Here is a 23,060-nt window from a genome sequence, read left to right as displayed (position 1 = left end):
TTGGTCAAGTCTGCTGTTGTTGCTTTTTTTTTTTTTTAATTTATTTATGATAGTCACCCAGAGAGAGAGAGAGAGGGGCAGAGGCATAGGCAGAGGGAGAAGCAGGCTCCATGCACCGGGAGCCCAATGTGGGATTCGATCCCGGGTCTCCAGGATCGCGCCCTGGGCCAAAGGCAGGCCCTAAACCGCTGCGCCACCCAGGGATCCCCTGTTGTTGCTTTTTATTTCATTTTTATTTCATTCACTGTATTCTTCAGCTATACAACTTCTGTTTGGTTCTTTTTTATAGTTTCTATCTCTTTAAAAACTTCACTTTTGGGATCCCTGGGTGGCGCAGCAGTTTAGCGCCTGCCTTTGGCCCAGGGCGCGATCCTGGAGACCCGGGATCGAATCCCACATTGGGCTCCCGGTGCATGGAGCCTGCTTCTCCCTCTGCCTGTGTCGAGCCTGCTTCTCCCTCTGCCTATGTCTCTGCCTCTCTCTCTCTCTCTCTGGGTGACTATCATAAATAAATAAAAATTAAAAAAAAATAAATAAATAAAAATTAAAAAAAAAAAACTTCACTTTTTTATGTGTATTATTGCTTTTCTGATTTTGTTGAATTATCGTTTTGTGTTTTGTTGTGGGTCACTGAGCTTCCTTAAAGCAACTATTTTGAATTCTTTATCAGACAGGTTGCAGATCTCTATTTCTTTGGGGTTGGTTACAAAAAATTACTGTTTATTTGGTGGTCTAATATTTCCTTGTTCATGTTGCTTTAAGTTTTGAGTTGCCATTTTGCATTTGACAAGATGTTCCCTCCAGTTTTTACTGACTAGCTTCAGGAGAGCTATACCTTCTCTTAGCCTTGTTGGGGATCTGAAGTTTTTTCAAGATCTTTGCTATGGGTATGCCTGTTTGTCATTTCTTATTTTCTCTTGTAGGGTATTCTTAGGTTAGTATGCCTTCTCTTGACCATGCAAAGCTAAGACAAGTGTGACAGTCTCTTCATTTGCTTTCTGTAGGACAGTGCTGAATTGTCAAGTTTGTGTGCTTTCTCCCAGTTCTGAAGAGTCAGGATAGCTTTATGCATTTGCTCACTAGCTATCTATAAATGCTTGTGCCCTCTCTGTCTGCCCTTGGGGTGAACACAGGGAGCTAGCCACAAGGTGAGAGCATGTGTGGGTTAGATGTATAGAGAGGGCTGATTGTTTACTAATTGGCAGCATCCTCAGACAAGGCAGCTTGTTGGTGGGCTTCCCAATAAAGTCCACATCGCAGTTAGTAGGATCTTTATCCTATTTTATGTCTTCTGAGACTCCTACCGTTCTTCTAGCCACTCCCTTCCCCCTCAGTTATGTAGTGTACTTCAGTATTCTGGGTGGAATAAAAATGAAATGAGTCTCTTTGACAGTGTCCCACACAACTGGGAAAGCTGTGTGCTCACTTACACCCAGGGAAGAAATCACAGATTAAGAAGATCTCTCCTGGCACTATGCTGTGGAGACATGGGGGAAAGGGTATGGCAGGTAAAGTCAAACTGTTTTTTTTTTTTACCCCTTTCAATGTGTTCAATATTGGATTAGGTGGGGGCATTTCTAGTGGTGTGCTGGAACTTTTCCATTGGACTCCCGGATGTTTGTAAAGGAACTGTTGTCTACAGGTGATTGTTAAAATCTTTGTTCTTTGGGAGGAAGATGGTAGAAAATTCCTATTTTGATGACTTCACTCTTGGCTGACATGCTTTATGCCACCCATACTTAGATTTGTCTTTTGTATGGTTATACTAAGGTGGAAATAAACTTTATGTACTAATCGTATCTGTTTTTTTTTTCCCCACTTAGCATATGGTTATAAGGTATTGTCTTATTAATGTATCAGTAGTCTGTTGCTTTTTAATGCTCAGTGGAATTCCTTGTGAGGATACGCATGCCTGCATTTGTGCGCTCACTCTCATATATGTGTGTATATAAATTGATTCACTGTTGGACACTTGATTTGTTTCTAGTTTAAGGCTCTTTGAATAATTTGTTTTGTTCATTGTACTTTTGTGCTTTGTTTAGTGACCTGCCTGTACTAGATTGTAGCTGCTCTGCAGTTTGTAGTTACTGATATCTCTTTAATTTTTTAAAAAATAAGTAATTCTGTTTTCATTTTTAAGAATTTTTAGGAGTCATTCCTCAGCAGAATAGCTTAGTGGTCTTGGTGATTGATTTGTTTTTTTTAAGGACTGATTTATCTTATTTTCTTTTTATTTTTTAAGATTTTATTTATTCATGAGAGAGACAGAGAGAAAGAGAGGCAGAGACACAGGCAGAAGGAGAAGCAGGCTCCATGCAGGGAGCCTGACGTGGGACTCGATCCTGGATCTCCAGGATCGTACCGTGGGCTGAAGGTGGTGCTAAACCACTGAACCACCTGGGCTGCCCTAGGACTGATTGATTGATTGATTTAAAGATTTTATTTATTTATTCATGTGAGACAGAGAGAGAAAGAGAGGCAGAGACTCAGGCAGAGGGAGAAGCAGGCTCCTTGCAGGGAGCCTGATGTGGGATTCCATCCTAGGTCTCCGGGGTCACACCCTGGGCTTGAAGGTGGTGCTAAACCACTGAGCCACCCGGGCTGCCCTCTGGGACTGATTTAATCTCAAGGTTCCCATCTTCCTTCTTTTCCTTTGCTAGTTGTTGAAGAAACTGCTGATCCTGTGGATCATTCAGACATAGAGGTTTTTGAGTCTGAATGTTGCTTATTGTGTCTTTGTGTAATTATTTAATGGGTTTTTCAGTCTATTCTATTTCTGTAATTTATTAGATTTAGAGGCTTCATCAGATTCAGATTAGGTTTCTTGGCAAGACAGCTTCAGAGGATGTGTTGTTGTATTCCATCAGAGAGCACATGATGTCATGTTGTGATTTTTGTAATGCCAGCAGCCATTGCTATTTTTAGCAATGAATTCTTTAAAATTTCAACATTTGATTTATGATCAATTAGTCTTTTTTTTTTAAATTTAAGAATCATAAAAATTTGTGGGTTTTTTTTTTTTAGAATCATAAAATTTTGTAATTAAAAATGTTTTTGCCTTTATTCACTTTTTGGGAGATTATTTCATACCAGTTGGTAAAAAGCTTTTTCCTTTTCTCTTTTTTCTTCTCTTTTCTCTTTTTTTTTCTCTTTCTCTTCACTCTTTTTTTCTTCTCTCTCCTCCCGTTGTCTCCCCCGCCACCCCCGTCGTCCCCCGCCCTCTCCCCCATCCTCTCCCTTGTCCCCTCTCTACTATTTGGTAAATAGTGCCAAAGTCTTTTCACTGATGTATGAAAATACCCATTTCCTCCTGAGTTTACCAACTCCAGGTATTATTTAAACTTTTTGCAACCTGGTAAGAGAAGTAGTTCAGTGATATGTTTGAATCATGTGTGCATCAATTTTCTTTTTTTGGCCCATTCTTTTCATTTCTTTTCCACTAATCTTTCATTTGAGCTCAGAGAGATTACCCTGCAAAGGCTTCCTAGTTTGCAGTTTTTTTGAAGTTTGCTTTTTTGTTTTTTTTTTGTCATTAGTGTAAATATTTTAAATACTCTAATGTATCAGTTCAGGACACTTTAAGAATGCCAGTCTTTATTTCTGCCATTTTCCATGTTGTCTCATATTTCAGTTGAATTTTAAGGCTCTCAAACTAATACATACTTAAAAATTTTTTTTCACTTTATATATTTAGATTTATCTGTGTTTATTTCCTTCATTACCATTTTTCCCCTTTTTGTTCCTGTTACTCCCCCTTCCACCTTTTCTTTTGAGGTACCTTTTGATTTCTGTTTATTTTTTACTCTTATATTCAGGCATGGCCTGCCAATGGTAAGTATACATATTTGTCCAAAATTTTATTTCACCCTTCCTCCTGAGGGAGGTTTACCTGGGTATAAAATTTTAGATTGGCCATCATTTTAACATCTTGAAGTTTTTATACTGATCTTATTATCAGAAGCCTGCCTTTTACTCTTAATTATTACTGCTCTACGTAACATCTTTTTTTTCCTCTGATGCTTTACTAAAATTTGCTATGACAAATTTCAAATATATACAAAAATATACCTTTAAGATATTAATAGTTAAATGTTGTTTGACAATAGTTCATCCAAGTTCATAAATGCATAGTATCTTCTTAATTGCTTATATGTATTTACTTGGCCCTTTGAGTAGCCTTTTACTTATTTATTTATTTTAAAGATTTTATTTTTACATAATCTCTATACCCATCATAGGGTTTGAACCTACAACCCTGAGATTGAGTCACATGTTCTACTGAATGAGCCTGCCAGGCACCCTGAATAGCCTTTTAAATGTGTTTTTAGGGCGCCTGGGTGGCTCAGCGGTTTGGTGCCTGCCTTTGGCCCAGGACATGATCCTGGAGTCCCGGGATCAAGTCCCACATTGGGCTCCCTGCATGGAGCCTGCTTCTCCCTCTGCCTGTGTCTCTGCCTCTCTCTGTGTCTCTCATGAATAAATAAATAAAATCTTAAAAAAAATAAAAAAAATAAATGTGTTTTTAATTCCAGATCTACCTTTAAGGCGACACATTGTAAAGTTTTTTTTTTTTTTAAAGAAATCAGTAGAGACTTTATTATTTTTTTTTTAAATTTTTATTTATTTATGATAGTTACACAGAGAGAGAGAGAGGCAGAGACATAGGCAGAGGGAGAAGCAGGCTCCATGCACTGGGAGCCCGACGTGGGATTCGATCCCAGGTCTCCAGGATCGCGCCCTGGGCCAAAGGCAGGCGCTAAACCGCTGCGCCACCCAGGGATCCCACATTGTAAAGTATTTATGATTTGTGTTTTATAGAATTTTCTGACTGCATCTTGTATTATTTAGTGAGTCAAGCCTTAAATTTAGTAGCATCTTTTTTTCTTTTTAAATAATCTTTCTGCCTGATGTTGGACTCAAATTCATGACCCTTAAATTGAGTTACATGCTTCACTGACTGAGCCAGCCAGGAGCCCTAACTCATCAGCTGCTGCTGTTGCTGCTTCTTTTTAAAAGGTTTTATTTATTTACTTACTTACTTGTTTGAGAGAGAGTGAGAACATGAGTGAGAGGAGGAGCAAAGGGGAAGGGGGAGAGAGAGAATCCTAAGCAGGCTACATTCAGAGTGTGGACCCCAAAGCAGGGCTTAATCATCTGACATTGAAATTGTGACCTGATCTGAAAGCAAGGTTTGGATGCTTAACTGAGCCACCCAGGCACCCCAAGGTTTTTTATTTATTTATTTATTATCTAAATTCAGTTAATTTTTTTTGTTTATTTATTTATTTATTCATGATAGACAGAGAGAGAAATGGCAGAGACACAGGCAGAGGGAAAAGCAGGCTCCATGCCAGGAGCCCTATGCGGGACTCGATCCCGGGACTCCAGGATCGTGCCCTGGGCCAAAGGCAGGCGCTAAACCACTGAGCCACCCAGGGATCCCCTAAATTCAGTTAATTAACATAGAGTGTATTATTAGTTTCAGAGGTAGATTTTAGTATCAGTTGTATATAATACCCAGTGCTCATTACTTCAAGACCCTTCTTAATGCCCATCACCATGTTATCCCAGCCCCCTGACACACTTCCCTTCCAGCAACCCTCAGTTTGTATGTTAGAGTTAAGAGTCTTCTATGGTTTGTCTCCCTCTCTGATTTCCTCTTATTTTTTTTTGTCCCTTCCCCTATGCTCCTCTGTTTTGTTTCTTTCTTTCTTTCTTTCTTTTCTTTTTTTTTTTTTAAGATTTTATTTATTTATTCATGAGAGGCAGAGACACAGGCAGAGGGAGAAGCAGGCTCTATGCAGGGAGCCTGATGCAGAACTCGATCCCAGGACTCCAGGATCACGCCCTGGGTCAAAGGCAGGCGCTAAACTGCTAAGCCACCCAGGGATCCCCTCTTTTTTCTTTTTTTAAAAGATTTTATTTATTTATGAGAGAGAGAGGCAGAGACACAGGCAGAGGGAGAAGCAGGCTCCTCTCAGGGACCCGGTGTGGGACTCAATTCCAGGTCTCCAGGATTATGCCCTGGGCCAAAGGCAGGCACTCAACCGCTGAGCCACCCAGGCATCCCAAGATCTTTTAGTTTTAAATAATTTCTACCTCCAGTGGAGGGCTCTAACTCAAAACCCAAGATCAAGAGTCACATGCTCTATTGAATGAGCCAGGCAGGTGCCCCTGTATTAATTTTTATTAAATAATACATGCTTATGTAAAATGTCAAATAGTGTTGCCAGGCTTGTAACAAAAAACAGCAGTCTCTTGTAGCAGTCCCACTTTCTTTCTCCTAGAGGTACTTTCTTTTTTACTCCCCCCACCCAGCCTTTTTTTTTTTTTTTTAAGATTTTATTTATGACACACACGCAGCGAGAGAGAGGCAGAGACACACACAGGCAGAGGGAGGAGCAGGCTCTATGGAAGGAGAGTGGGACTCCATCCAGGGTCTCTAAGATCACGCCCCGGGCCGAAGGTGGTGCTAAACCACTGAGCCAGCCACCTGGGCTGCCCTCCCCCTAGCTTTACTTTTATGTGTTTAAATAATAAAAATGTTATTTTTTATAGATATTTTCTTTTATTAATATTTTTTCAAACATTTAATTTTTTTCTTTTTTTTTGAGAGCAGAGTGAATGAGAACATAGTGGGGGGGGGCGGGAGGGGCAGAAGAAGAGGAAGAAGCAGGCTCCCTGTTGATCAGGAGGCCCTATGTGGGGCTTGATCCTAGGACCCTGGGTTATGACCTGAGCTGAAGGCAGCTGCTTAACCAACTGAGCCACCACACCTCCCCTGTTTATAGACATTTTCCACTGACTTTCTTCTATGGAAAATTTGTTGGTCTGTTTTCATCTAATTACGGAAGAAGAGAATAGTAGTTTTCCTTTGTCTCCCCTTTCCAATTATTTTTGAATTAGTATTGTGTATTTGTTACTAATGTCCTGTAAAATACTTACTGCTGATCCATGTAGTATACTGTAGTTACTTTTCCTGTACAGTTTCTTTCATTACTATACTTAGTAGTTGCCAAATATGTATGCATATGTGTTTGCCCTGTAAGCTTGAAGTGTTTTTAAAATCTTTTAGACTAAGTCACATGTAAAGTATATTTAATTCCCTCACCTCTGACCCATCTTACCTAATGTACTTTTACTCCCTTGATCCTGTTTGAACTAGTGTTATTGAGATCTGTGCACAGTTGTCTAACTTGGTTATTCTTTCACATCATCTTGGGGATTTTCTTTAAACGTGAACTTTTTTTTTTTTAAAGATTTTATTTATTTATTCATGAGAGACACAGGGGGAGGGGCAGAGACATAGGTAGAGGAGAAGCAGGCTCCATGCAGGGAGCCTGATGTGGGACTCGATTCTGGGACTCCAGGATCACACCCTGGGCTGAAGGCAGGTACTAAACCGCTAAGCTACCCAGGGATCTTAAACGTTAACTTCTTTACTTGAGATGCTGTCATTTATCTCTTTCTGTTTTTAACGTCTGAACTCTTAACCGTCTAGCCTTTGCTTAAAAATCATCTCCGAGGGAATCCCTGGGTGGCTCAGCGGTTTCGCGTCGGGCTCCCGGCATGGAGCCTGCTTCTCCCTCTGCCTGTGTCTCTGCCTCTCTCTCTCTCTCTGTGTCTATCATAAATAAATTAAAAAAAAAAATCATCTCCGAGAATCTCTTCCTGACTTCTCCATTCTAAGATGGGTTATGCTTATTTGATACACAATACCCTACGTGATTTCTTCTTGGCATTTATCACTATATGTATGAGTATTTTTACTTCTTTACCTCTTTTTTGTCTTTACTCTTCATCACTAGACTAAGTTCCATGAGGTGGGTACTGTTACCTTTTCACCAATTGGGTATCTACTACTTGGTGTATACAGAGCTAAAAAAAAATCTTAAATGAACACATATATGACTCCTAGGTATTGCAGAGACTTAAAGGTTATGTTATCTTGTTGGACTTTGTCTAGAATGGAATTAGCAAGGCGCCTGGGTGGCTCAGTTGGTTGAGTGTCTGACTCTTTATTTCAGCTTGGGTCATGATGTCAGGGTCATGAGATGCAGCTCAGTGTTAGGCTCAATGCTCAGCATGGAATATGCTTGTCCATCCCTTTCTCTCTGCTTCTTGGTCACATGTTTGCATGTGCTTTCTCTAAAATAAAAAAAAATTTTTTTTTTGAAAATTTTACTTGAAAGAGAGCAAGCATGAGAGGGAGAGGTAGATTTCCTGCTGAATGGGGAACCTGAGGTGGGGACTCCATCCCAGGACTTTGGGTTCGTGACCTGAGCTGAAGGCGGCAGCTTAACTGACTGAGCTACCCAGGTGCCCCTAAAATAAAATCTGAAAAAAAAAAAAAAAAAAAAAAGTCTGAAAAAAATTAGAATGGACTTGGCAAACCTTGGTCCAGTGTACCTGATCTTTCAGATGTTTGTTTTGTAACATGGCCATGCTTGTTTGTTTACACATTATGTGTGGCTCTTTTCAAGATACTATGGCACATTTACCTAGTTGTGCAAGAGATTGTTTGGCCTTCAAAGCCTAAAGTATTTTCTTTCTGGCCTATTAAAGAAAAAATTTGCTGACCAGATCTTCTACACTTAAACGTTTTACATTAGAAGATTTATTTGGACAAACCGTAGTTTCTGAAAACTTTTTTCCTTTCTCAATTTACTGTAGATTCCTTTCATTGTAGTACACATTGTATATGAAATGCCAGTACATGAGTCAAACGCCAGTCAGGGAATTGAAAGGGAATTTATTAAAGACAAGTACTTACACAAATGTTGGAGGTAAAGAACAAATGGAACCGGGATGACTCCCAGAGATGATGATGAGGACAACTGTGATAACTGAGGAAGCAACCAGTCTTCCCAAAAAGAATGGAGAAACAAAGGAAAGCTGGTTGTCAAAATCTAAGAATAACTTAGAATCACTTTGGAGGTGGGCCCTGTGAAGGGGTAGGACTTAAAAGAGAGGATGCTGTCTGGCTATCAGTGGTACCTCTAAGAGGAGTACCATGAGATTGCTTATTGGAAGCTGCCACTTGGAAACTGTGCTGCTGCTGAGTAATGCTTTCATATATAGAAAGTGAACATGTCTTTGGTCTCCTCCTGCCTTCTGGTCTTCTAGTGCCATATAAGCAAGGAGGAAGATCTTAACAGAAAGCCAGCTGGAAATGAAAAATGGAGCTTCCATTTTCCCCAAATATGGGACTTCCAGAGCCCCAGCATCACAAAGCATATAACAGAAGGAAGATTTGAAGTAGACAACACTAGATAGAATAACTGGCAAAGTATTTTCTCTCTTGCTCCCCCAATACATCTATAAAAAAAAATCTGAAAAATTTGCATTTAGTCTAGGCCTTTTTTTTAAGTGTTGGCTTTAATACTGGTTTAGCGTTAATTGTTCCTGATATTAAAACGTGTTTTTTCTACTTTATTTCAGTATCAGATATAGAAGGTGGTGATGGACTGCAGCTCAGAAAGGAACATACTCTCAAAATATTTGCTTATATCAATTCCTGGACACAGAGGTATGCATCTTTAAGTACTTTAAAGACTAACTTTGTGAGTTGTACTTTAAGTTGGCATTGTCATGAAATTTCCCTTTTAGAATGTTGGGTTGTCTATATGTGGTTATTAAATGACAATTTAATAACTTCCCTTCTTCCCTTCTTTATCATGAGGCCATTCATAGTTTTGTTTTTACTTAGAGAGAGAGAAAGAGAGAGAGAGACATGCGCACTAGGAGCAGGGTTTGGGGAGGGGAGTAAGGGGAGAGGGAGAACAGGCTCCCCCCGAGCAGGGAGCCCAACGTGGGGCTCCATCCGAGGACCCTGGAGTCATGACCTGAGCAGAAGGCAGACACTTAACTGACCACCCAGTGCCCCACCCCCCATGGTATTGTTTTTAAAACAGAAAAAAATTTTAACTCTTGCATTATTTAGAAAGAGCTTTAATTCTAAAAATAATTATTTTGGGCAGCCCGGGTGGCTCAGCGGTTTAGCGCCACCTTTGGCCCAGGGTGTGATCCTGGAGTCCCAGGATTGAGTCCCATGTTGGGCTCCCTGCATGGAGCCTGCTTCTCCCTCTGCCTGTGTCTCTGCCTCTCTATGTTTGTCTCTCATGAATAAATAAATAAAAATATTAAAAAAATAAAATAAAAGTAATTATTTTGAGAGATTAAAGAATTTTTAATGGCATAGCTAGAGACCTTTAACAAACTTAGTCCATTAAAAAAAAATCAGTGCTGTGGGAATGGACACTTTGACTCTTCTGAAAGCCACTTGTTACTTATTCTATTTGCATAATAGGTGTATTAGACCAGCTTTTAAGAAATACATATATTGAGAATATAAAGAATAAAAGTTCATTGAACACAGTAATTAGTATAATCAAGAATTTTTTGTTTTTAAAGATTTTATTTATTCGTGAGAGAGACACACACAGAGAGGCAGAGCCATAGGCAAAGAAGGAAGCAGCCTCCATTCAGGGATCCCAACGTGGGACTTGATCCCCGGACTCCAGGATCATGCGCTGGGCCAAAGGCAGGTGCTCAACCACTGAGCCACCCAGGCATCCCTATAATCAAGATTTGTAACAAGAGTTTGCAAATTCCTGTTCCCTTAACATGATTTTAGCTGGTCTTGGCTAAAGATTGTTTTTACTTATGTGCCTGTCCTATTTATTAGTCCTTATAAAATTTTTATGGGTAAAGAATGTTTGAAGCTTTGTGTGCAATTAGTGAACATGTTGAATGCAACTAATGTAAATGTCCTGAGGCTCACAGTCTAGCTGATCATAGAATTTATCTTCAAATCTCATTTGTTCTACAGTAATATCCCTTTTTCTTATGATTTTTCCTTCTTTGTCAATAAAGTTTTTGCACATATTCTACGAAAGATTGTAGCTTTTTTACATACATCATTATTGGCATCTCTTTTCTGAGTCTTGAGCAACTGAATTATTTTTAGCTAAGTTTAGGAATGGTTGCTGTTCCTCTTGTTATGGATAGAGTAGACGATTGGATATTCCATAACACTAATGTTAATGATTTAAAGTTAGTATCAGTAGTCCAAAGGATTTGCTGAGAAATGTTGCATTTCAGTCATAACTTTGTATTTATTTACTGTAACTGCAACTGGGTAGCAGCATGTTATGCCACTAAATAAAATGAAATCCAGAGAAATGATAGAATTTTTTTAGCGTTTCACCACTCGTTAGGTGGAAGTTACGTTTTCCCATTCTTAGTTGATTTTTATCATTGATAAATACTTTTAATTCTTGTATCAGCGATTTATAACTTGGAGTGTGTGGATGGGAATTAAATTACAAAGGAAATATTGATATGTACAATTTTAGGCATAATTTGTAGGTTTCATCAGAATGTGTAAGAATGTTTGCCCCCAAACTACAGACATCCTCTTACTTTTATCTACTATTGCACTTGAGTATAGTGGTTACGAGTGTGGCTGTGGAGCCAGATTGATGTGGCTTCAAGTCCTACTTCATCACTTGTGTATTAGATGATTATGACAAATTAGTTGGCTTGTAAGTTTCTTACTTCATTTGTGAAATCAGAATAATGATGTCACTACTTAGATTGTGAAGAGACCAAGTGCTTAGTACAGTACCTGACAAAAGTAATAAATACCTATCTTAATTAAAATTGTTAAAATTTATTTTAGAAGATGGTATACATGTTGAAGGTTATGTAAGCTAAAGTGTGAAAAGCTGAACTAAAAACATTGTAACCTTTATCATTTTATTCACATGTCAATAAATAGTAGTATTTAGCTGGTAGTAAAAAAGTATCCAAGAGTGGAATGTTACACTTTTCTTTTTTTTTAAAGATTTTATTTATTTATTCATGAGAGACACAAGAGAGAGAGAGAGGCAGAGACACAGGCAGAGGGAGAAGCAGGCTCCATGCAGGGAGCCCAATGTGGGACTTGATCCCGGGTCTCCAGGATCAGGCCCTGGGCTGAAGGCAGGCGCAAACCGCTGAGCCACCCAGGGATCCCCGAATGTTAGACTTTTCATTGTTCATGCTGAAGAAGAGATAAATGATGATAAAATATTCAGGTGGATCCCAGTGTTCAGTGATAAAAAATTTTTTGGCTACTCTCCCCTCCCCCTCCTTTCTACTACCTCCCTCTGTTTCTTTCTTGGGCATTGGAAAATACTGTTGCCTAGATTAACATGGTGGTTCTTGTAGGTGATAAACAGCAACTAATAAGTTAATCTTCAAAGGCAATTATTAATTTAGGGGCCCATGACCATGGAGGTCCATAAATGTACCATAACATACTAATGAACCAATGACATTTCATACAAAATGTTCCTGATAGGTTTTCTAGGAGAAAAGTGTTAATAGTTTTCATTAGATTATCAGTGGTTAAGAATCATTATTCGAATGTATTGATTAGAATAATGATTAGATAGAAGGAGCATGTTCACTTAAAAAATAGTATATTGGTAAGAATTTAATATTGATAAGCATTACAACTTACTAATATTTTAGATTATTTTCTTACTATTTAACTATGTACTCATTGTAAAAATCTTTGAGAAAATAGAGAATCAAACTGTGTTTAAAAAAAAAAAAAAAAAATGGGATCCCTGGGTGGCGCAGAGGTTTAGCGCCTGCCTTTGGCCCAGGGCGCCATCCTGGAGACCTGGGATCGAATCCCACGTTGGGCTCCCGGTGCATGGAGCCTGCTTCTCCCTCTGCCTATGTTTCTGCCTCTCTCTTTCTCTCTCTCTGTGTGACTATCATAAATAAATAAAAATAAAAAAAAAAAAACAAAAACATGCCACTACCCAGAGTAACAACTGGTAATTTTTTCTTGTATACCCTTGACTTAAGCTTGTGAATCATACGGTTTAAAATTTTACAAAAATGTGATTTTACTACATGTCTGTTTTATAAAATTGGACTTTTCATACATACTCAACGTTCAACCTAATCTCTCCATGTCATCATATACCATTTTTAATTGCTCTATAGCAGTTGTATAGCTGCCATTCCTTATTTTATTTGTAAGATAAGTTACATGTTTGTTTAAAAGGTTATCATTATTTTATTAATAGTGCAATTAGAATGGGAGGAAAACTAATTCAAAATGGAGAGAGAAGATTAAGAGAATAAATTAAAGAATACAAGTTAATAAAAGCATATAAAGGTGTGAAAGTAATATGGATGATAAAGCATTGAATTATGTTGCCCTTTTTTGGACTTGTTTAAAACATCACAAAAATAGGCTTAGGTTTCTGTCTTGTAAATTCCAAATTCCTTAGTAGACATTTAAAAGGTTCTTCGTTGTCTTCTTCCAATCTACTTTTTATTTCATGATTCATCTTCTGAAATAATTCTAGGTGCCAGCAAGGGTGAGGTTCTGTCAGCTTTTTGTATTTTCAGTTTTAAAAATTGTATATTTCATACCTGTCATTCATGGATCTTAAATGTTTGAGGCTATTGCTTTTTTTTTTTGGTCATTGTTTCAATAAACTTTAAAATTTTTAAGTAAACTCTACATCCAGCATGGGGCTTGAACACCTGATCCTGAGATCAAAAGACTAGTATACAGTATTGACTAAAGCCAGGTGTCTCAGTAAACTTTATTTTTATGAACAGTTTTAGAAGCTGTTGCTTTCAAATATATTATGTTCTACACTCTCTAAGGCTCTGCCTTTTATTTTGGCATTAAGAAATTTGGGGATATTGATAAATTCAGTGAGATAATGATGTTGACCACTATTTAAAGTAGTGCTTTTCACAAATTAGTTCATAAACAACTTTTGCTAAGGTTGGATACTGTGGATTACCAGTCCTTTCATGTGTAACACAGTAACAGGCCAGAGACAGATCCATTGGAATATTGGATGTTGTTAGATGGAATTATAGAATCCAAGTTAAAAAACAGTTTAGTTTTGACATGTAGATTTCTCATGAAAATTGTATTAAAATTTGTTAATTGGAACTATGTATTTTATGCTAGGCATTAGGAAATTTTATCGTATTATGTTCTTTTTAAAATTGTTTTCAATTTTTATTCCAGTATGGTTAATATACAGTGTTAAATTAGTTTTAGGTGTACAATATAGTGATCCAACATTTCTGTATGTTACTTGGTGCTCATCAAGATGAGGATGCTCTTAATCCCCTTCACCTATTTCACCCCATCTCTCCAGCCACATCCCCTATGGTAACCATCAGTTCTTTATAGTTAAGAATCTGTGTTATGGTTTCCTTTTTATTCCTTTGTTTCTTAAATTCCACATATGAGTGAGATCATATGGTATTAGTCTTTTCTTGTTGACTGACTTCGCTTAGCATTATCTCTCTGGATCTATCTGTGTCATCGCAAATGGCAAGATTTCATTTGTTTTCATTCTTAAATTGAATTTAGTTAATATATATTGTTTTATTAGTTACCAGGGTGGAATTTAGTGATTCATTGGTTGCATATAACACCTAGTGCTCATTATATTAAGTGTTGTCTTTGATGCCCATCACCGAGTTACCCTTTCCTTCACCTTTCCTCCTCTTCAGCAATCCTCAGAGCTCAACATCTCTTATGGTTTGCCTCCATTTTCTTCTTGTTTTATTTTTCCTTCCCTTCCCTTATGTTCATCTGTTTTGCTTTTCAAATTCCACATGTGAGTGAAATCATATGGGTAATTGTCTTTCTCTGACTGACATATTTTCATTAGCATGGTACCCTCTAGTTCCATGATTTTTTTTTTAAGGATTTTATTTATTCATTAGAGAGAGAGGCAGAGACACAGGGAGGAGAAGCAGGCTTCTCACAGGGAGTCTGATGTGGGGCTCCATCCCAGGATCCTGGGATCACGCCCTGAGCCAAAGGTAGACGCTCAACCACTGAACCACCCAGGCGTCCCTCTTTTTTTTCTTCTTTTTTTAAAAAATATGAGTAATGATCTGCTGTGTGTATATCTATGGTACATCCTCTTTATCCATCCATCTATCAGTGGACACTTGGGCTTCTTTCATAGCCTGGCTGTTGTAAATAATTCTGCAATCAATATGGAGGGTGCATATATCCTTTCAAATTAGTGTTTTTTATTCTCAGGGTAAATACCCAGTAATATGGTTAATGTATTAGAGGGTAGTTCTATTTATAATTGTTCAAGAACCTCTGAACTGTTTTCCACAGTGGCTGTACCAATTTCTATTCCCACCAACAGTGCAAGAGGGTCTTTTTCTCCACATCCTTGCCAACAATTCCTGTTTCTTGTGTTTTTGATTTTGGCCATTCTGACAGGTATGAAGTGATATCTCATTGTGGTTTTGATTTGCATTTCCCTGATGATGAGTATCTTTTCATGTGTCTGTTGGCCATCTGTATGTTTTCTTTGGAGAAATAAATGTCCATATTTTCTGCCCTTTTTTAAAAAAATTATTTATTCATGAGAGACACAGAGAGAGAGGCAGAGACACAGGCAGAGGAAGAAGCAGGCACCATGCAGGGAGCCCGATGTGGGACTCGATCCTTGGTCCCCAGAATCACACCCTGAGCCAAAGGTGGCACTAAACCACTGAGCTACACAGGCTGCCCTTCTGCCCATTCTTAATTAGATTATTTTGTGTGTGTATGTGTGTTGAATTGTGTAAGTTCTTTATATATTTTGGATACTAACCCTTTATCAGATATATCATTTGCAAGCATCTTCTCCCATTTGGTAGGTTGCCTTTTTTAGTTTTGTTGGTTGTTTGCTGTGCAGAGAGTTTGTATTTTGTTGTAGTTCCAATAGTTTATTTTTGCTTTGGTTTCCTTTGCCTTGGGAGATGTATCTGGAGAAACCTTGCTATGGCTCATGTCAGAGAAATTATTGCCTGTGCTCTCTTCTAGGATTTTTATGGTTTCAGGTCTCAACATATAGGTCCTTATTAATACTTTGAGTGTATATTTTATGTATGGTGTAAGAAAGTGGTCCAGTTTCATTCTTTTTGCATGGAGCTGTCCAGTTTTCCCAACACCATTTGTTGAAGATGCTTTTTCCCATTGTATCTCCATTTCTTCTCCATGGAAGATTAATTGACCATATAATTGTGGGTTTATTATTGGGCTTTCTCTTCTGTTCCATTGATTTATGTGATTTATGTTTTTGTGCTAGTACTTTACTGTTTTGATTACTAACTACTGCTTTGTAATACAACTTGAAGTCTAGAATTGTGATACCTCCAGATAGGTTGTTTTTTAGATTTTTCTTTTTTGAGTTCTTCTGGGGTTCCATACAAATTTTAGGATTGTTTATTCTAATTCTGTGAAAAATGCTGTTGGTATTTGGATAGGGGTTGCATTAAATCTGTAGATTGCTTTGGGTAGTATGGACATTTTAACATTTGTTCTTTGAACCCATAAGCATGGAATGTCTTTACATTTCTTTGTGTTATCTTGAATTTCATAAGTGTTCTGTAGTTCTCAGAGTACAGGTCTTTTACTTCCTTGATCAAGTGTATTCCTGTGTATTATATTTTTGGTGCCATTATAAATGGAGTGGTTTTTCTGCTCTTCATTATTAATGTATAGAAGTACAGTGGATTTCTGTACACTGATTTTGTATGTTGGGATTTTACTGAATTCTTCAGTTCTAGCTTTTTGGTGGAGTCTCTAAGATACTGTATATATAGTATGTCATTTGCAAATAGTGAAAATTTTATTTCCTCTTTACCAATTTGGATACTTTTCCCCTCCTTTTTCTGTCTGCTATGGCTAGAAATTCTCATGTTAAATGAAAGTGGTGAGAGTAGATATTCTTATCTTGTTCCTGATCTTGGGGGAAACCTAAGTTTGTCACCATTGCTAAGATGTTACTGTGGGTTTTTCATATAAGGCCTTCATTATGATAAGGTGTGTTCTCTCTAAGCCTACTAAGCATATTCTTTAAATGTAAGCATACTCTGCTCAAGCAGCATATAACTAATTGGGTAAGAAAGTCTTAGCATGCTAGTAATAATAGCGGTAGGACTAAGGAGAAAATAGGATAAATTTAGGTAGTGGAGGGGTGTGTCTCAGATTAGTGTATAAATGTATACATAGTTTATTATGTTTTTAAGGATTCTATTTAAGAGAGCACAAAGTGAGGGGGGAGGGGCAGAGGAAGGAAACAGACTCCCTGCTGAGCAAGGATTCCAAAGTGGGGCCTGATCCTAGGACCCTGAGATTATGACCCTTGTGTGCAGTTTAAAAAGTAAACACAGAAAAAGGCCTGTAATAAAGTTCATTGTCCCCTATCTCCTCCGCTCCCCTTCTGCTTTCAACTCTTTCAGATGTTGGCTTTGGTATTAACCTCTGTATTCTGAAATGGTATTATGATACTGCTGTTCTTTCATCAATTTTAAGTAAACTATGAACTTTGGTTTCTGATATATAAAGATTACATTCTTTCATCCTTCCCCATTCTCTCAGGATAATTCTAAAAATAACAACTCTGCTCAGTGGTGAGCCAGAAAAGGTTCTTTGGTTCATTTTATATTTTACAAGAAATAAATTCTTGTTTATCTTTTGTGTGGGTTTTTTGTTGGTTTGTTTCCTAGAGTCTACTGGCTTGTTTTTTATAATTTTCTAGTTATGAATCACTAATTCTTTCCAACTCTTCAATCTTTCTTAGTACTACTTTTAATATTTTTATGCAGCATCATATGATCTGTTATTTCCTTCCCTTTCCCCTGTCCTGACTCTCCTTTGGTCTTTATCTTCCTATTCCATGTATTGATATCTTCAGATCATCTTTGAAACTTCTTTTGATTTTCTTTTGTTTTGGATCTCCAGTTTCCTGGATGCTGTGTTGACATTTTTATTGGTTTTCTTCTTTGTTTTGTCAGAATGGCATCTTTTCTGAGAAGGGGTGCATGGGGAACAAATTATTTTAGACATTTCAGACCTTAAAGTATCTATTCTACTCTTAATCTTACTGAAGTCTTTTGGATACAGAATTCTAGATGGAAAGTATTTTTCTTTCAGAAATTTAAAAGTACTGCTCCATTGTGTTCTAACTTCTGATAGTGTGCTGAGAGCTTTAAATTTTTATTTATTATTTATTTACTTAAAATTTATTTTTTATTTGAGAGAGCGCGCACGTGAGCAGGAATGTCAGAGGGAGAGCGAGAGAGAATCTCAAGCAGACTTCATTCTGAGTACAGAGCTGTTGTGGGGCTCGACCTTAGGACTCTGAAATCATGTCCTGAGCTGAAACCAAGAATTGGATGCTTTATCATTCGTATCACACAGATCCCCCTTTATTTATTTTTTTAAAGTAAGCTCTATGCCCACTTTGGGGCTTGAACTTAGGACCCTGAGATCAGGATTTGCATGCCCTACAGATTGAGTTAGCCAGTCTCTCCCCACACCCCCATTCCCCCCCCCCCCTTGCTTTGGAGAAGTATTAGCTATTTTTGTTCCTGAGCTTTTCCTTGTCACTCTTTCGATTCTCTGTGAAAGCTTTTAAAATGTTTATCTATTACTCCCCCCCCCCCCCCCACCCTGCTTCAGTAATTTCATGATAGGTCTTTTGGTGGGCTTTTCAGTTATGAAATTTTTTGTTATTTATTTCCTCACCCTCATATTTTCTGTCATCTTGGGGAGTATTATTAGTGAGGTAATATATGTCCTTGATTGATGATGATACACTTTTTTCTCCCCCTTATCTTTTTAAAATTTATTTTCCTAAGAGATTTTTACAATTTTACTTGTGGACCTTCTGTTGAATTCTACAAATTGGTATACTTTAAAAAAGTTTTTTGAAGTTTTATTTAAGAAATCTCTATACCCCATGTAGGGCTCAAACTCAAGATCCTGAGATCAAGAGGAGTTGTATATTCTTCTGTCAAATTGCTATAATTGTAATTGGTTTTTAATTTGTGACTGACACATATGCAAAAGCTAAGCAGTATATATTTGTACACATTGAAGAGCTCTATTTTGTACTTTGAATGTATTTTAATGGTATTTTGTTCTTGTTCACAGTGGTCCAGTATCTTTTGTCTCTGAGGATGTAAATTAAAACCTTTTTTCTTTTTTTGCTTTTTATCTACTTTCTCAAAAAAATTTTTTTTTATCATTTGTTTTGATCTACCCTTGGTGATGCAACTTTCCTTGCAAGTCTCATTGGTTATCCTTTCACGGTTATGAGATGGGCACTGAAAGATGGATTGGAAGTTCTGTGTGGATGGGGGTATCTCAGATGTTGGTCTACATTGTAGGATGGTAAAATGCTGAGCAAGCTTCATTACCAGGGGTAAATGGGCTTTTCTTTTAGATCATTCATATTCTGTAAGAGAAATATCTTTGTCTTGGCCTTAGTCTGGCTGTTAGTCAAGGAAGGTTAGTTGAGGTTCACCAGTTAGTCATAGTTTCACTTAATTTTCTTGTTTTCTTTTTCTTGTATTATCTGAGTCTTCTTTAGCATCTGGTTTTCCAGGGTTTATCTTGTTCATTTTATGTATGGGAAGATTTTATTGTTTCCACGAATCAAGTAGAAATTGTATCCTGGCTGTCTGGGTTAGGAACCAGCAGGCTTTTTTTTTTTTTTTTTTTTTTTTTTAAGATTTTATTTATTTATTCATGAGAAACAGAGAGACAGAGACACAGGCAGAGGGAGAAGCAGGCTCCATGCAGGGAGCCCAACATGGGACTCAATCCCGGGTCTCCAGGATCAGGCCCTGGGCTGAAGGCAGCGCTAAACCACTGAGCCACCTGGGCTGCCCTAGGGAACCAGCAGGTTTTAACTGTATCTTTCATTTAGTCCTATTTACTCCCTGTGCTTCATTGGCAAGTTGGTGCTGCTTGGTAGTGGGACCAGTGCTCATTTTTTTCTCTCCTGTGGCCTGCTCCATGGGCTCCTTGACTAACTTACGACATAACTGTCTTCCCTCAGAGTGAGTGATCAGAAGAGAGCAAGGCTGAGTGGCAGTGCCTCTTATGACCTAGTTTCTGATGTCACACAGTCATTTCTGCCACATTCCATTGTTTAGACGTTAGTCATTAAGTCTGCTCCACATTCGGAGGAAGGAAAATTGGGCTTCACTTTTTAAAGGGAAGAATATTAAAGAATTTGTGTCTATACTTCAAATCTGCCACACTAGGAGAAATGAAATTATGTCTACATGGTCATATAGGGAGTTGGTGCTCTATTTGGACTACGGTATAGATTGTTTGATAAGTACAAATTGTAAGTAATAGTTTATTGTCATCCATCATTGGATTCAGTTATCCTTTTTTACTTTTTCTAAAGATTTCATGCATTTTATTTGAGAGAGTGAGAGTATAGGCAAGGAGGGGCAGAAGGAGAGGCAGACTTCCCACTGAGCAGGGAGCCTGACATGGGACTCAATCCCAGGACCTTGGGATCACAACCCGAGCTGAAGGCAGATGTTTAATTGACTCAGCCACCCAGACACCCTATTTTTTTTTTTTTTTAAGATTTATTTATTTGAGAGAGTGCAAGCAGGGCGGGGGGTGGGGTGCAGTGCAGAGGGAGAGAATCAGCCTCCCTAGAGTCTGCCAGGGTTGCTTCATCCCAGGACCCCAAGATAATGACTTGAGCTGAAGGTAGGTGCTGAACCGACTGAGCCACCCAGATGCCCCTGTGTGTAGTGATTCTTAGAATCTGGTACTTGAGTATAATTTATTTGATTTACCAGACTCTTTGGTTATCCACAGTATTGCCAGGCATTATGCTAATTGAACATGTCTAAGAACTAGATTTGGGTGTAGGAATTACTGACTCTTCTATATTTATTTATACACACACACACGCATATATACACACTGAATAGTGTTAAATGTATGTGTTATTCTTAAATGCTTTTTTAATCAGCCAAATAGTATAAGATTGTCCTTCCCAAGTTAGCCTTCAAGCAAATTATTATTTTAAGATTTATTTACTTACTTTAGAGAGAGAGAGTGAACAAATAGGGAGAAGGGCAGAGGGGGAGAGAGAATCCTGAAGAAGACTGAATGGAGCCCAATGTAGGGCTCTATCTCGGGACTCCCAACACCATGACCTGAGCTGTGAGCTGAAATCAAGAGGCAGCACCACTACCCTCAAGCGAATTATTAATGTTAAAATACAGCTTTTTATTAGTTGACTATAAATCCCTTTGTGTAAAATAATTAGCTTTACTAATAAGGTTTTTATTTTAGCCAGGTTCCTGATATTTATTAAACATATATTTAGTACTCAGTATTTAGTACTCACTTAGAGAAGCAAAGATATATGCCGTAATTCTTGTTTTTAAATTGTTCTTTGTGTAGAAAGGCGGATAAATACACATAAAACTGAAGACTATAATTGTTAACCTAGTATTAGGTTAGTATTAGTTAACTTTGTATTAACCAACGTACCAGTATTTGGTGTGATACTAACTTTATAAATTATTATGGTGTTACCCTATCAGGAAGGAAGAAGTAAAAACTTAAAAAAAAAAAAAAGTACTTTAGTATTTGCTTATATTTGTATCTTTTGTATTACATACTTGAAATACATAATTGTTATCTCCCTAGAAAGCATTAATTAAAACATTTTCTTTCTCTTATAGGCAATGTCTATGCTGCTTCAAGGAATATAAGCATTTGGAGATTTTTAACCAAGTAGTATGTGCACTTATTAACTTAGTGATTGCCCAAGTTCAAGTACTCCGGGACCAGCTTTGTAAACATTGTGCTACTATTAACATAGATTCCACGTGGCAAGATGAGACTAATCAAGTGGAAGAACCACTGAATATAGAAAGAGAGTGTAATGAAGGAAGTACAGAACGACAAAAATCGATAGAAAAAAAACCAAACTCTACAAGAATTTGTAATCTGACTGAAGAGGAATCTTCAAAGAGTTGTGATCCTTTTAGTTTATGGAGTACAGATGAAAAGGAAAAACTCTTACTATGTGTGGCAAAAATTTTTCAAATCCAGTTTCCTTTATATACTGCTTACAAGCATAATACTCATCCTACTATAGAGGTATGTAAACATAGGTATTGTTAATGTTAAGTAATATCAAGTTATGTTGACAGTTTCTCACTTAAGAATAAATGTGAAGACAGAGGTATTGTTGATGGAAAAATTTATAAAACACTGTGGTTAGGAAAAGTATTCTGGTTTTCTCTAGATCATTTCTGCAGCAACTTGGTTTGGCATTTGTTCACTATAGTCCTATTAAGGAAAGATTTATACATTGAACTCATAAAAATTAAACTGTCAGTGATTTAAACATTTTGCTGGTATACATCTATGCTCTACTTACTGGACAATTTTCCAAAAAGTAATAATTTAGGAAAAAGAAGCATCTGGAATTTTGAATTTCATTTTCATAAATATTGGTAACAGAATTAGGGATTCCTTTCATTAAAAAACTTAAACTATTCCTGAACTAATAGTTTTATTTATTATTATTATTTTTAAGATTTTATTTATTTATTCATTAGAGACAGAGAGAGAGGCAGAGACGTAGACAGAGGGAGAAGAGGGAGCTAGATGCGGGACTTGATCCCGGGTTTTCAGGATCATGCCTTGGGCCAAAGGCAGGCGCTAAACCACTGAGCCACCCAGGGATCCCCATGAACTAATAGTTTTATTTATTTATTTTTTTAAATTTTTATATATTTATGATAGTCACAGAGAGAGAGAGAGGCAGAGACACAGGCAGAGGGAGAAGCAGGCTCCATGCACCGGGAGCCCGACGTGGGATTCAATCCTGGGTCTCCAGGATCGCGCCCTGGGCCAAAGGCAGGCGCTAAACCGCTGTGCCACCCAGGGATCCCGAACTAATAGTTTTAAATGATAGTACTTTCTTATGGAATAACTGATATTTTTGCAGCTTTTCCAAGAGTTTAAAAACAACCTTAGGTTTATTTAGTTGATGGCATTGCTTTGTACACATGGTGGCAATTGAGACAGTTATATGTAATGTATTATGTAAGTAGCCTGCAACAATAGAGATTTATTATTTCTCATTATTCTCTGAGTTGGCTAGATAGTTCCTCTATTGGTTTTATGTAGCCTCACTTAGGCAATACCTTTGCTTTGAAAGTGGGAAGAC

At 37.6% G+C, this 23,060-nt stretch overlaps 1 protein-coding gene across 1 annotated transcript in view; it reads left to right on the top strand.

The window, feature by feature from the left end:
• USP34 (ubiquitin specific peptidase 34) overlaps positions 1 to 23,060 on the top strand; it is a 243,185-nt gene that overhangs the window by 29,141 nt on the left and 190,984 nt on the right. Inside the window, 2 exon segments of the mRNA XM_038551363.1 lie at positions 9,442 to 9,529; positions 21,562 to 21,982. Coding sequence (XP_038407291.1) covers positions 9,442 to 9,529; positions 21,562 to 21,982 — 509 coding nt within the window.

Source organism: Canis lupus, chromosome 10, assembly GCF_011100685.1.
Source record: "Canis lupus familiaris isolate Mischka breed German Shepherd chromosome 10, alternate assembly UU_Cfam_GSD_1.0, whole genome shotgun sequence".
Taxonomy (NCBI): Eukaryota; Metazoa; Chordata; class Mammalia; order Carnivora; family Canidae; genus Canis; species Canis lupus.
This window is presented reverse-complemented; position numbering and strand designations above follow the sequence as displayed.